The sequence below is a fragment of the Macaca thibetana genome, chromosome 5 (genome assembly GCF_024542745.1).
Source record: "Macaca thibetana thibetana isolate TM-01 chromosome 5, ASM2454274v1, whole genome shotgun sequence".
Taxonomy (NCBI): domain Eukaryota; kingdom Metazoa; phylum Chordata; class Mammalia; order Primates; family Cercopithecidae; genus Macaca; species Macaca thibetana.
This window is the reverse complement of record NC_065582.1, coordinates 13,838,016-13,852,087: the sequence shown is the minus strand read 5'-3', so window position 1 is coordinate 13,852,087 and position 14,072 is coordinate 13,838,016. Positions and strand designations below refer to the sequence as shown.

At 33.5% G+C, this 14,072-nt stretch overlaps 1 protein-coding gene across 5 annotated transcripts in view; it reads left to right on the top strand.

The window, feature by feature from the left end:
* WDR17 (WD repeat domain 17) overlaps positions 1-13,956 on the top strand; it is a 125,701-nt gene extending 111,745 nt beyond the window's left edge. For all 5 annotated transcript variants that reach the window (XM_050792554.1, XM_050792556.1, XM_050792555.1 and 2 more), the window contains 7 exons: positions 114-225; positions 3,825-3,966; positions 4,713-4,815; positions 5,757-5,858; positions 7,870-7,968; positions 8,281-8,464; positions 10,616-13,956. In XM_050792554.1, the coding sequence (XP_050648511.1) occupies positions 114-225; positions 3,825-3,966; positions 4,713-4,815; positions 5,757-5,858; positions 7,870-7,968; positions 8,281-8,464; positions 10,616-10,735 (862 nt within the window). In that variant the 3' untranslated portion in view covers positions 10,736-13,956. The remainder of the gene's footprint in view (positions 1-113; positions 226-3,824; positions 3,967-4,712; positions 4,816-5,756; positions 5,859-7,869; positions 7,969-8,280; positions 8,465-10,615) is intronic.
* Positions 13,957-14,072: the final 116 nt, after the last annotated feature.

The window sequence follows — 14,072 nt, the reverse complement described above, 5'->3', positions numbered from 1 at the left end:
AAATTGAAAAGCAGGAGTGGTATATTATTTGAATTTCCTTTCTTTGAGATAGTTATGAATGTTATTTTTAAATCTTTTCCTCAATGAAGTGTCCCCTTTTGTTACGTTAACAGGAATTTGGCAGCCGATCTTCTCCTGATGATTCCTGATAATGAACTACATTTAATAAAACTCTGTGCTTTCTACCCAGGATGTACCGAAGAGATAAATGACCTTCATGATAAGGTATACTGATGATGTTAAATATTCTGGTTTGGAATGCAGTGCTATGATTTAATTAATTGTAGGTTCAAGCAAATAGAGATGCATGCAGAGAAACAAATATATGGTCCCTTTGGGATACATATATGTACAACAAAAATGGCAACAATAAGAACATTTCCTGAACTTCTGCTATGTGCTTGGCATTCTAAATCTTTACATATATTTGTATCTTCATTCTCATAAAACTTTGAAAAGCAGGGGATAATTATACAAAGAAAACTTGGAGAGGGTAAGGAATTTACCCAAATTAGTTAGTGGTGGAGTGAGAATTTCAACTTCAGCAAGTCTAACTCCAAATCCCAAGTGTTTTCCACTGTACACTTTGCATCTTGAAGTATGTTGTAGGATAACTTTTGAAAATAGACAACTTAGAATCCTTAAAAGAATTAATGAAATATAATGAAATTTACATGCATTTTTCTAAAGTGCCTTAAAAATACTCATCTGCAGAACATAGGAATCTGTGCATCAATATTATATATAAAAACAACCAAAATGTTCAATAGGAAGATTATTTATATTAATTTACAGTACTTTTCTATATTTCAGTACAATTAATCCATTAAAAATCATGAAGCTCTATTTTTATTGGCATGATACATGGCTATGAAACAGTTAAGTAGAAAGCAGATCATAAAACTATGCATATGCCATATGATTTTGGTTTGAAAATAACTGTGAATGTACATATTTATTTATGTTGATAGCATATTTAAAAAGATACCTACAGTTTCTTGTAAGAAAATGATAAGATATAAGTACAATATTTTCTTGTCTTGAACCTCTAAAACAACAAAGTTTTGTTTCAATTATTTGAACCGTGATTTTTTTATCCCTAGTGGGTGAGTAGCCCTATTCATTAAGCAGATATATTCTGAGTATTGTATTAATACAGATTGGCCAAAAGTGTGTGAATGAGAATGCGTGGGCGGATATGTGTATGTGAATGTGTTTGTGTTGAGACAGGGAAAATACTTGTGAAAGGAGACATGTCCAAAGTTACCAGTGGGTGGTGAGATGATGGGATATTTTAACTACTTTATACACTTTGTAGTCTGTGAATTATGTTTTTTAAAAAGCTGGGCTTTGTTTTTTTAGCATGACAACTAAAAACTAATTTATTTTGAAATTAAAATGCATATGAAAGTGGGAGTTTTTTAATTATACATTAACTGGTAGTGTTTGAATGTACACTAACAGATATCCTCTGAGGCAGAAGGTACAGATGTTAATATCAAGGCTCAGAGAGGCTAAATGACTTGTCTAAGCTTTAAGACTTAAGCTAATGACCTCAGTTATTATTTTCAGATTTTAAAGATATTTTCATAAATATATGCTCTTAATTCAAATACTTTCATTTATATCATTTAGGACAACTTTAATAATAAAACCACACTAGTAATACTGGAAAAATTTAGTATGTGTACTATGTTTTTATTCCTATAAATTTTACTAACATTGTTGTCAAATCAATTATTTTCTATTTATTTATTTATTTATTTATTTATTTATTTATTTATGTATTTTGAGACGGAATTTCGCTCTTGTTGCCCAGGCTGGAGTGCAATAGCAGGAGCTTGGGTCACCGCAGCCTCCACCTCCTGTGTACAAGCGATTCTCCTGCCCCAGCCTCCTGAGTAACTGGGATTACAGGTGTGCACCATCACACCCGGCTAATTTTGTATTTTCAGTAGAGATGGGGTTTCACGATGTTGGTCAGGCTGGTCTCGAACTCCTGACCTCAGGTGATCCACCCACCTTAGCCTCCCAAAGTGTTGGGATTACAGGCATGAATCGCCGCACCCTGCCAAATCAATTATTTTCTAATACAAGCTACACACAGTAGAAGAATATATGCAGTTAGCTGCGACAGCTTTTAATGATAGGGGCTAGAATATTACTCACCTCGTCTTTTCATCACACATTCTAAAAGGATATAATTAGACTTTCTGGTCATACTTCATTAATACCTTTTTAGAAAGACTAGTGAGTGTGTGTGAAGGTGTTAATAACTCTGAACAATTTCACAAGTACAGATGCTCCTCGACTTACCATGGGGTTACAGTGAGTAAACCCATCATAAGTCAAAAATATTCTAACTCAAAAATGCATTTACAACCTAACTTACCAAACATCATAGCTTAACCTAGCCTTCCTTAAACGTGCTCAGAACACTTACATTAGGCTACAGTTGGACAAAGTCATCTAGCACAAAGCCTATTTCATAATAATATCTCATGTAATTTAATGAATACTGTACAAAAAGTGAAAAACAGAATGGTGGTGTGGGTACTCAAAGTTACAGTTTCTACTGAATGCATGTCGCTTTGGCACTACCATAAAGTCAAAACATAAGTTGGGGACTGTCTGTAACACTGAAAACTATATATTCACATATGATGTTTACTTATATAACTTTTAGAATTGTAAAATATATAGGATAAAAATTATAAGGTGATCATCTTACTCTTCTTCTTATAGGCTAGTTAAAAATGAAATTTAAATGGGAGTGACTTTTTATTTCCTCTATGCCGTGAGCATATATCAAGGTGAAGAACCTATGTCTCTAGCCAAGCACAGTACTTACCATATAGTAGTTGCTTAGTAAATAACTGGCATTTCATGAATAAGGATGGGGAAACGATATGAAATGTTAAATATATGAGAGCCCCGTTAATTCAGTTTGTTGTAATTTTTTTGAGAGATCGAGATGTAAAATGTTCATTTTACCTAATTTTTAAACAAGAAATATGAAATGATTGAATGAATGTATTCATAAATAAATTGAAACAAACCATGAAACTATCCACATTGTTTAGATGTAAACTTGAACATTTAAGCTTCATCTATTATAAACACATCAGAATTGGATATAAAAGGTAACTTAATGCTTACCTACATTATAAGGAAGCAGACCAACTTACTTGAGAAAGGATCAGACTCTCAGTTTTAACAGAAAAAGAATTTTTTTAAATGGGGAATGTGGCTTTTTATTTTATAGTAATGAAATTTCATGGATGAAAAAATATCCATTTCATGGCATTTCAAAATGTCAAAGCTAAAAACTTTTAGAGCTTCTACATTTTTTTGTGTCTCTGAAATAAGGTTGCTTTGTTTCAAAAGCCAAGTGACGTTAAATTACAGTGTAGAGGTTATGTAATAATGCACACCCTTTATGTTTGGTGCATTTAATGTAGTTTTTGACAATGGTCAATATATTTTTTCTAACATAATTAATTTCATCATTTAGGTGCTAAATTGCATTTGTAGGTACTAATTTCAGTATCACAATCAGGACAGTTTACTTCTATTTCTTTTTTAGGTATTTGTGTGATGGAAAACTACTAACTCATTAGCTAATATCCCCGCTTACTGTTTTTAGATCTTAAAGGTATTTCCATAAATATATTCTCTTAATTCAAATGATTTCATTTACATCTATTTTAGACAACTTTAATAAGAAAACCATACTAGGAAAGTTGAAAATATTTTGCACCTACACTATTGCCTTTATCCCTGTGAATTTTAGTAACATTGTTTTCAAATCAATTGTTTTCTAGTGTAAGCTACCCACGGTGGAAGAATGTATACAGTTAGCTGAGACAGCCCATGCGGATGACAATATATTTGAAACTGTAAAATATTACTTGTTAAGTCAAGAACCTGAAAAAGCCCTTCCTATTGGTATTAGCTTTGTTAAAGGTAAGTAATTAGTTGGTAGTATAATTTAAAATATAGTCATTTATTTGATCTTTGTTTTCATATTGATGATCGTTTTAATTCATTTTTGCATTGCTATAAAGAAATACCTGAGGCTGGGTAATTTATAAAGGAAGTAGATTTACTGGCTCATAGTTCTGCAGGCTGTACCAGAAGCATGGCACTGGTATCTGCTCAGCTTCTGTGAGGCCTCAGGAAGCTTTTCATCGCGGCAGAAGGTGATACAGGAGCAGGCATATCACTTAGAGCAGGGGTAGAGAGAAGGAATGAAGAGAGAGAGGAAGGGAGGTGCCACACTCTTAAACAATCAGATCTCTTGTGGACTCAGAACAAGAATTCACTCATCACCAAGGGGATTGCACTAAGCCATTCATGAGGAATCCACCTCCTTAATCCAAACACCTCCCCACTCCAGCATTGGGGATTACATTTCAACATGAGCTCTAGAGAGGACCAGCATCCTAACTATATCAGTGATCAGCCTTAAACCAAGAACTAGTCATCCTCAATTTAAAAAGGAGAGTGATGCTGATGTGAAATACGGCATCTCTTCCAATTTTATGGTATGGGGACCTGAGAGAGGATGAATAGGAAAATACTTGTGATCTAGAAAACAAAGAGGTAGGTAGTACTGACTCACAGAAAATTCATCATATAAGTTAAAAAATGGATGAATAAATTTTGAGACTGTTATTTAATGAATCTCTCATCTGGTTTTATTTTTCCAGAATACATCAGTAGTTCGGACTGGACTTTGGATACCATATACCCTGTTCTTGACCTATTGAGCTATATTCGTACTGAGAAATTGCTCTTGCATACGTGTACTGAGTGAGTATTTCTTTCTGCAAAATATATAAGTGAATCTATGTGATAATTTTAAAGTGGCTCCATTGATTTTGGTATTCAGATCAGGAAATAGGATTATCTTGGACAGGTAGCTACACTTGTAGAAAGAGTGTATTTGTGTTTGTTATATTTTTAAGAAAAAAAGGTAGAGGTCAACTTGAAATAGAATATTAAATTTTAGTGGTCCACTTAATATCTGGTATGCGTATGTTTTTATATGTACACACACATACCTGGTTTAAAGAAAGCAAGTTCAAAGCTTTTGGACCTCAAGTCCATAAGAAACTCATGGTCATATTTATTAAATATCCATTGTATGCAAAGCATCATACTGAGCTTGTGGGAAAGAAGTAAAAGGCTAGAAAGTACAAAATAGACATCATCCCTGGATTCAAGTCCTATTAAAAGACATTGTTATCTATATAACTAAAGCCGTCAGAGACTCTTGTATAATTTACAAGAGAAACTTCGGGCTCTACTTGCTTTAAAGCCTGTATGGAAAAAATGATGCAGAAGCCTGGGAAAGTGGCTAACTCCCCGTGTAAGAACTGCAGAAGGCATTCTTTACCCTCTCCTAGAGTCTACACGGTATTCCGGGACTCCCTCCACCTGACCAAAGGAGTTATTTAGGGATAAATTACATGAAGAAACAGCCAGGAAATAGAGAAAAACAAGCAGGCAAGAGTGAAATATTATTTAAAGACTCTTATTTTATATTATAATTGATGATACAGTATAAATATCTGAATAGGAATTAGGAACTGATGGATAATTTTCCTTAAGTTTAGAAAATTTTCTAAACATATATTGCTATAAATGTCACCTTTCAGAGTATAGAGATACAAGTACATGAACTGTGTGTCAGAGTAATGTTCTATGCCTCAAATTGTGGAATTTATAAAAATAAGTATATTCTCTTTTAGAGCCCGAAATGAGTTGCTAATATTATGTGGTTACACTGGTGCATTATTGGCTATCAGAAGACAGTACCAAAGCATTGTTCCAGCACTTTATGAGTACACAAGGTAAAAAAGGTTTTTTCTTCCATCGTGACATTAGAGCAATTTCTTTCACTAAGATGGATAATCTCTAAGTGGATTATAGAAAGTATCAAATATATTATTACAAGTATCCATCTATTTACTGCGCATGTGCTTTATAATAAAGAAGCACATAAACTAGAGATGTGTTAGGCTATAAATAATAAAAATTCTAATACTAGCTTAAACTCCTAGGGTTTATTGATCTTTCATGTCAAGACACTTAAGACAGGCGTTCTAGGGCTTTTACTGCCTTGCAGTGATTTCTTCAAAGACCTGATACTCCCCTTCTTTCCACTGTGATATTTTTGGATTATTTCCTCTTGCTTGAGTATCCCATGGTTACAAGATAGATACTAGCCCTCCATGAATTACGACTACATTCTAAGCAGGAAAGAGGTAAGAGTGGAAGATAGAGACCACAAAGGACTTTCTCCTGGCAAGACCATTTTATTCAGGGAAGAAGGTCCTCCTTAGGGTTTTATGCCCACATCTCACTAAAAGAAAATAGGAAACTGAATATTGTAGCTTTTCAATCTCCACAGCAGAAAAGGCAAAGTTAAAGGAGTTTGTAAGTAGCAGGTTACTTACTATTTTAATATTTTATATTCAGGCATAACCTGTTAGCCTTACCCCTACCTTTTCTAACAACTTGTTTAACTTCAGCCCTTGTACTTAAAACTTCTTATACTATAAAATAAAATTCACAGTGCCTTCCATGAAAACCTACTTCCAAGTCTAGTAGTTAGCTAAATGGCTTAGTAGGTGACCATTTTAACAAATGCAGAGGGTCTGTGGTTAAGCAGTTTTTCTAAGTTCATATGTGGCCGAAGATTCTGAGAGAAACAGGTTTTCTCATTCCTAACTTATTTTCCCTACTGTGTAGGTGAAGCACTAGCTGTCGCCTAGTGCAAATAAGGAATAATACGGAATTAATATTGTCAGCATGCTCATGGAAAAAATCTCTTTCTATATAGGCAGCATAACCAAAATTGGAATGCAACATTTAACAACATCGAAAGATATTATGGGAGCAGTAGGAGATATCACATAGATGTAAAATAATGTTTAATGAAGTATGTTCAGCTATATATAATTACAAAAGTAAAGAGAAAAATTCTTAATTAAGCAAGAAGAAAAAGAATGGTTTTTATCTGCAGGGGCAGGAGAGACGTGAGAGAATGTGACTAAGTTTAGGGAATGTGTTAGCTTAAAAAGAGAAATAATTTCCTAATATTAAAGAATTTATCGTCTCTGACAATTTCATCTTTGTTGTCTTGCTGCTTATCATTATTTTCCTGACCCACTAAATATGTGAGCCCTCAAAGTTTCATTCTCTCCTCCTCTGCTTCCCTTTTTCCTCCTCTCCATCCCACTCTCCTCCCACAGCTCCACTGCCTCCCCTCTCCTTGCCATACGGTGTCCTTCAGAAACCTCACCACTTTTTAGCTTCACCTATCACCTCTGAGGAGGTAACTCAGTGTCTTATACTCAGGCATAGCCTACTCTTCAAACTCCTGTGTGTATATTCAGCAGCTTGCTAAACTCCAGCCTAAAAGTCAGTATGCTCAGAATTCAAATCATGTTTCTTCTCAAATCTCCTTCTCCTGTGTTCTCTTTGTGTCATTCAAGATTAAATCATCAGGGTCACAGTTAAGTGTTCTCTCTCACGGTGGCTACTATTTAACATCACTTGACTTGTCCAACCATTCTCCATACATTATGCAGTTCATTTATTCATCCGCTCACTCAGTTACTCATCCACCCAACGTTTACTGAATAACTTCGACTTGCCAGGGACTCTGCTAAATATATTAAATATACAGATGAGCATATATACACATATACTAAAAAATATTCTATATGTACATTATATATAAGGTATAATGTCTGTATACAGAAACGTAAATCTAAAATCACATTTAAAGTTTGTTTGCTTTTTCTGATATATCTTAGTTTTTGGTATCAGATGTTAATTTCCTTTTCACACATTCAGTCAGCTATTAAAACGTCGGGAGGTGTCAGTACCTTTAAAAATTGAATATCTTTCTGAGGAACTGGATGCATGGAGAGCTTGCACACAGTCCACCAGCAGGTGAGTAAATATGATATAAAAATTGGAAGGCAGAAGGTATTTGACGTTATAGACAAACTTGTTGAAAGTATGTGTTGTCTCATTAATTGTAGCAGAATTTAGCAGAATCTTGATTTGTTTGGCATATATGCAGTAATAATTTACAGTGCCATACTTTTCTGCCATTTAGTCCTTTGTTTTACTATAAATTAAAGGTGATTTGCCTCCGTCAATAAAGGGGAACTAAATAATCATCAGGGATAATTTCTAATCTAAACATCAAAAATTCTGTGATTCAACAAAATGAAATGTTGACATCTGTTGAAAATATAGATCATTAGAAGACTCTCCGTATACACCCCCTTCTGATTCACAAAGAATGGTTTATGCAACTTTATTAAAGAGACTAAAAGAAGAGTCACTGAAAGGAATTATTGGACCAGATTATGTGACTGGATCAAATCTTCCAAGTCATTCTGATATTCACATTTCTTGTCTTACGGGATTAAAAATCCAGGTAAAGCCTAATGTCAGACATAACGTGCATTTCACCATTTTTATGTGTTTACTTTTTGAAATGATATCTTAAAATAAGCCTAATTTGGGTAAAAGTAGGTAATTTAGGACTGGGGCCCAATAAGAAAAATTGCCTCTAGTGCTTCCATAGTTAGTGCAAGTGGCCTCTTTCGGCTTAAAATAAATTCAGATACAGTAATTGTGCTGACATCTTACCACAGAAGCAATTCATGTAATATGTATACTTAGTAACAGATGATATGTATACTTTGTAACAACTATGTTTGAAAATATATACAGGTCATATCCTGACGGGAATTAAATAAGGGAGACAAAGCAACAGTCAACAACAGATGATTATGTCAGAGTAGATTACATTCACTTTCTAGTCACCATCTATGATGTATAAAAGCAAAGCAATTGAAAACTGAGAGATGTGTATTACATCATTAATATATTGTGCATGTTCTTACATCGAGTTACGGAGCTTTTCAGCTATTAAAAATTACTGGGACCAATCGTGAGGGATGTCGAATTGCCAAGCATTGGTCCCTAATGTACAGTCAAACTAATGATGATGAATGATACCAGAGCCTCCCAATATGACCCAGGGGTGCCATTATCTCTAAGAAATAGAGAAATCTTTATTGTCTTAGAGCCAGGACTAGTTGTAGGTGTCCCCATGAAGTAAACAAAGCCAAATCCCCTGAAATACAAATTGAGACTACAGATTAGACTAAAAGATCCCCACCTCCCAATAATATACACAACTTATTGAGCAGATTCTTATGTATTTCTAATCATGTGAAAAGTCACATTTCATGCTAGGCCAATGAAGAAGGCAGGTTTTGCCATAGCGACCCAAGATAAATGAAGCAGCTGGATACTCATATAAATCCTAACTGTAGCTTAGCTTGCCACTGCAAGCTAGTTTAGTCTCAAAACATAACCAGTATCTTCCAAAACATAGGACACATAGTTGTATACACCTTTATTATCCATTTACGTTCAGAAATAAAGAACCAAATCAGGAAATTAAATAACTTTTAGTAAAGAGCAAGAAACATTATGAAATCTTTGGAGTGTGTCATCAGTGCCATTCTCTGCGCTTTGCGTACCATTTCTAGTACTTGGTACCTTCGTGTTTCTTTCCTCCTTTTCTTAAGGTTTCTTTTCTCCATCTGACCTTGACCTAAAAGGTACTATCTAAGCTCTCTGTAGCCAAGCCTACATCCAGGAAAAGAGCTACTAATTATCTCATGTACACTGAGGCCCACATGACTGGTATAGATGGAGTACTGTCCTGCCAGGATATTTCTATTTCATCAGAAAGTTGATATGTTTGGGTTATAATTGTGAAATTTCTAGTGCCTACTAATAGGAAGCTGTCTACTCTACATACTCCTATGATGAGCTTTCCATTATCTAGAAATAATTTGCTACAAGTTGTATTATTTGAAATCAGACCCAAAATTCAACAACTTTATAACCTAATTAAGAAAACATAAAATGTATTGCATCTTGTGTTTTTGAAATTATGCTTTTCCTTACCCAAGCTAGGTAATATAGATTGAAAACGCTTCGCATTTCGTTCTTCATAACTACCTTGGCATATATCATAACTGATGCAACTAAATTGTAAATAAGCAAGAAAATCACATGACTAAACATATTTTAAACTATATATACAATATAGAACAATATTCTTCATCTTCTGGAGAGCATATTTAAAGTTTCTGGCTTAAATAATTTCCCCAGATGTATTGACATAGGCTACATGAGTAAAATAGTGAAATATATTTAAGTCTATTATTAGGCATATATGCTTTTATGGAATAAGTAAACTTTGTGGTAGTTACCAGATTAACAAGATGTATTTGTCATTGGCAGTGCTACTGTATTTAAAGAATTTAAATTGAAAACAATTCTATTTTGACAGATATTAGGGCATAATGATGTAATGTTAGGACATTTGAAAATGTTTCTATATTTGGGTCCAACTCAAAAAAAGTAATTTTCTCATATTCTTAAATTTTTATTAGCGTTGCCTAAATATCATGTTTTTTATTGCAGTGATTCTCTTTCTGAAAGTTTAAAAATACTTCGCAAATTTATAATCTCATCTTCACTTTCCTCAACTCTCACTGCACAGGGCCCTGTGTTTTTCCTTGAAGACGGGAAATCTGCTATCTCCTTGAATGACGCTTTGATGTGGGCAAAGGTGAATCCATTCTCACCTTTAGGGACTGGAATACGACTCAATCCATTCTGATAGAAGATTTTTTTCCATGCTGGATTTTTTTTTTTTTTTAAAGAAAAACTCTGTGGGTTCCTATTACCTTAATCTTTGTTGTTCAAGTGCCAGAGGTTGGGAGAAGGATCGCAGGTTGGGAGAGTTGGGAAATAACAGTGAATTTATTCATTCACTTCAAAAAATAAAATATGTATATAATTTAAAGGAGAAACAGGTGCCTCTTTTATAAACAGTAACAGCTACTTTTGAGAAGGAGGAAATATTTAAATTATAAAGGACTGAATAATCTAAAAAGCATATAAAAGTTTCACACAGCATAAAAGGTATCAAAATATCATATTGTTGAAATATTGAAACATATTAAATTGTGCAACACCTAGAAGAGTGCTGGACATACAGTAAGTACTTAATGGATATGTGAATGATTGAATATCTTGAAATGTCAAAACGTAAGGTGTGCACAGTGATCTTCAACTTAACAAACACTTACGTTCTCCTTTATAAAATGCATAGTAAACCACTAATGTTAGCTATTTAATAAAAGTTTTCAGTTATAAGTTTGGTAAATATTAATAAATGGATACACAGTCAAAATACTTTTAAAAAAAGAAAATGTTACCAGTTTTTTATCTGAAGTTTAACTGTCCAATTGTAAAGGTGTAAGTTATATAGGCATGAAAAAAATTGGGGAGTAAAAATCACAAAATGCTGTCGAATATATATGAAAAGCATTAGATGATAAAGTGACTATTTTAAGAGATTCAGCATGCATGGATATTAGTTTTGATTAATGTGTATAATAATTTACACATTATACTCTAGTCAATTTATGTTAACTTTATTTAAAACACAATTTATTTGTCTGGGCACGGTGGCTCACGCCTGTAATCCCAGCATTCTGGGAGGCCAAGCCAGGTGGATCACCTGAGGTCAGGAGTTCGTGACCAGCCTGGCCGGCATGGTAATACCCTGTCTGTACTAAAAATACAAAAATTAGCTAGACATGGTGGCGGGTGCCTGTAATTCCAGCTACTTGGCAGGCGGAGGCAGGAGAATCGCTTGAACCCGGGAGGCAGAGGTTCCAGTTAGCTGAGATGGCGCCACTGCACTCCAGCTTGGGTAACAAAGAGCGAAACTCCATCTCAAAAAACAAACAAAAAACACAATTTATTTGATGAAAATTAGTTTTAAGTAAATCTTTGTAAATAGATACTGGTTGAAATATTGGACATATTAGGTTGATTTAACTTTTAAAATGTTTTTTAATAGTGTAAAGCTATGAAAAGCCTGATATGTGACTACAAATGTTTCAGTTGGACTAGAATTCTGACTTTGAAACTTATTAAATTAATGCATACTGAAAGTACTTTGATACTCAAGTTGTTTTACAAGATTTATAATATAGATGTTTTTGTTTGACTAAAGAGTAATCTCAAATAACTAGAATACTTGGGGCTTTTATTATCTTTTAACTTGTTACATTTAAAATATTTTTAACACCTTCTTAACAAAACTTCTTAAAACTGGAAAAAATATATATTATGCGTCTATGTATCATATTTATCATATTGACCACTTTTGATTCCTCAAAAAGACATTACAGGTTTAAATTCCATTTTATAAAAAAACAAATTACCTGTAATCCCAGCACTTCGGGAGGCCGAGGTGGACGAATCATGAGGTAGGTAGATGGAGACCATCCTGACCAACGTGGTGAAACCCTGTCTCTACTAAAAATACAAAAATTAGCTGGGTGTGGTGGCACGTGCCTATAGTCACAGCTACTCAGGAAGCTGAGGCAGAAGAATCCCTTGAACCCAGGAGGTGGAGGTTGCAGTGAGCCGAGATCGCACCACCGCACTCCAGCCTGGGCAACAGAGCAAGACCACCATCTCCAAAGAAAAAAAAAATATATATATATATATATATTTAATCTTATAGAAGAGAATATACACAACTCAGAGATGCAATGGATAATAAAAAGAGTACCTGAGAAGTATTTTTTTAAACTCTTAGTGATATCTGTAACTCAAATTTTTCTTAGGTGAGGAGGATTATTAACTGGCACATATGTACTAAAAACCCCTCACTTAAAAATGGCAGTCTCAATCCTACTGTCATCCTTTTTATTTTAAAATAAATAAGCCTATCTTTTTTGTGCTTACATACTTCAAAGGATGTCATTAAGTATATAAACAATCATTACTTCTGTATTTTTAATGAATGCAGGAAAATAATATTTTTATGTATAAAAGATGAGAAAATTTTGCAAGTCTTTAAACACATAAATACAACAGAAGAGCAACCCAATTTCTGTCTGAAATCTAAATTGGATTCATTTGACCATCATTCTATTATCTTTGATTCCTACAATGTCTATATCTTATGACCTATAACTGTTAATTTTTCCTAGAATTATAAATGTCATTTGACTATGTCAGTCTGTATATATTGTGCCTTAATATGAAAAACAAATTTTTAATTCAGAAAAATATTTTTATTAGATTTCATATGCATGAAACCCAAGCAAATTTTATGAATTTATTTTACTATCTGAAAATGTTCATACTACCAATAATGTGGACAAATTACTCTGCAGGTTTCAATATGCCTCCCTAAAGGAAGAGTCTCATTAGACAGTGATTTTTAAAGCATTGGAAAAACATTTTGCCTGTAAAAGTTAGCAGTTATCAAGTGGTTCACAAAATCACAACATCAAAATAGTTACATCTTGTGAAAATATATTATTTTTATGTCAATCAAGACAAATGAAATATATATGTATGTGTATATATATGTATATATCAAATATATATGTGTGTGTGTGTGTATATATATATATTTCTATGAAATTGTCCAGATGTGTTCAGGAACATAACTGCATTAGAGCAATGACTGTATTTTGTTGTCCTTATAACATTTATACTCTTTTGATTTTAAGTCAAAAGGTATTCTGAATGTAATAAAAGCCTCATAAATTATTTGTAAAATTTAGTGGTTCATATTTAGTATATCAGTAATAGAGAAGACATCTTTATAGTCAACTCTTAATAAATCTTGATTGTACCAAATCTTTGAGATATTTGTACCTAAATGAAATATGTACTTTCATGCTAAAATTATGTATCATGACTATGCTATAATTTGGCATGTCATTATCTAGATTTACGTGTATGTATGTATTTCAGGTTCTTTAAATTTTATTAAATATTACAGTTAAATCCTGATACGACATAGTTGCCTGCTAAGATGAGTAGTTGTTTCTTTCCCCAAAACACCATTGAAAGACAAGTGTTTCTCCATAAATGCTTGGATCAGAGTCATCAGAGCTGTGAAAGGGCTAAGCTGTCCAACT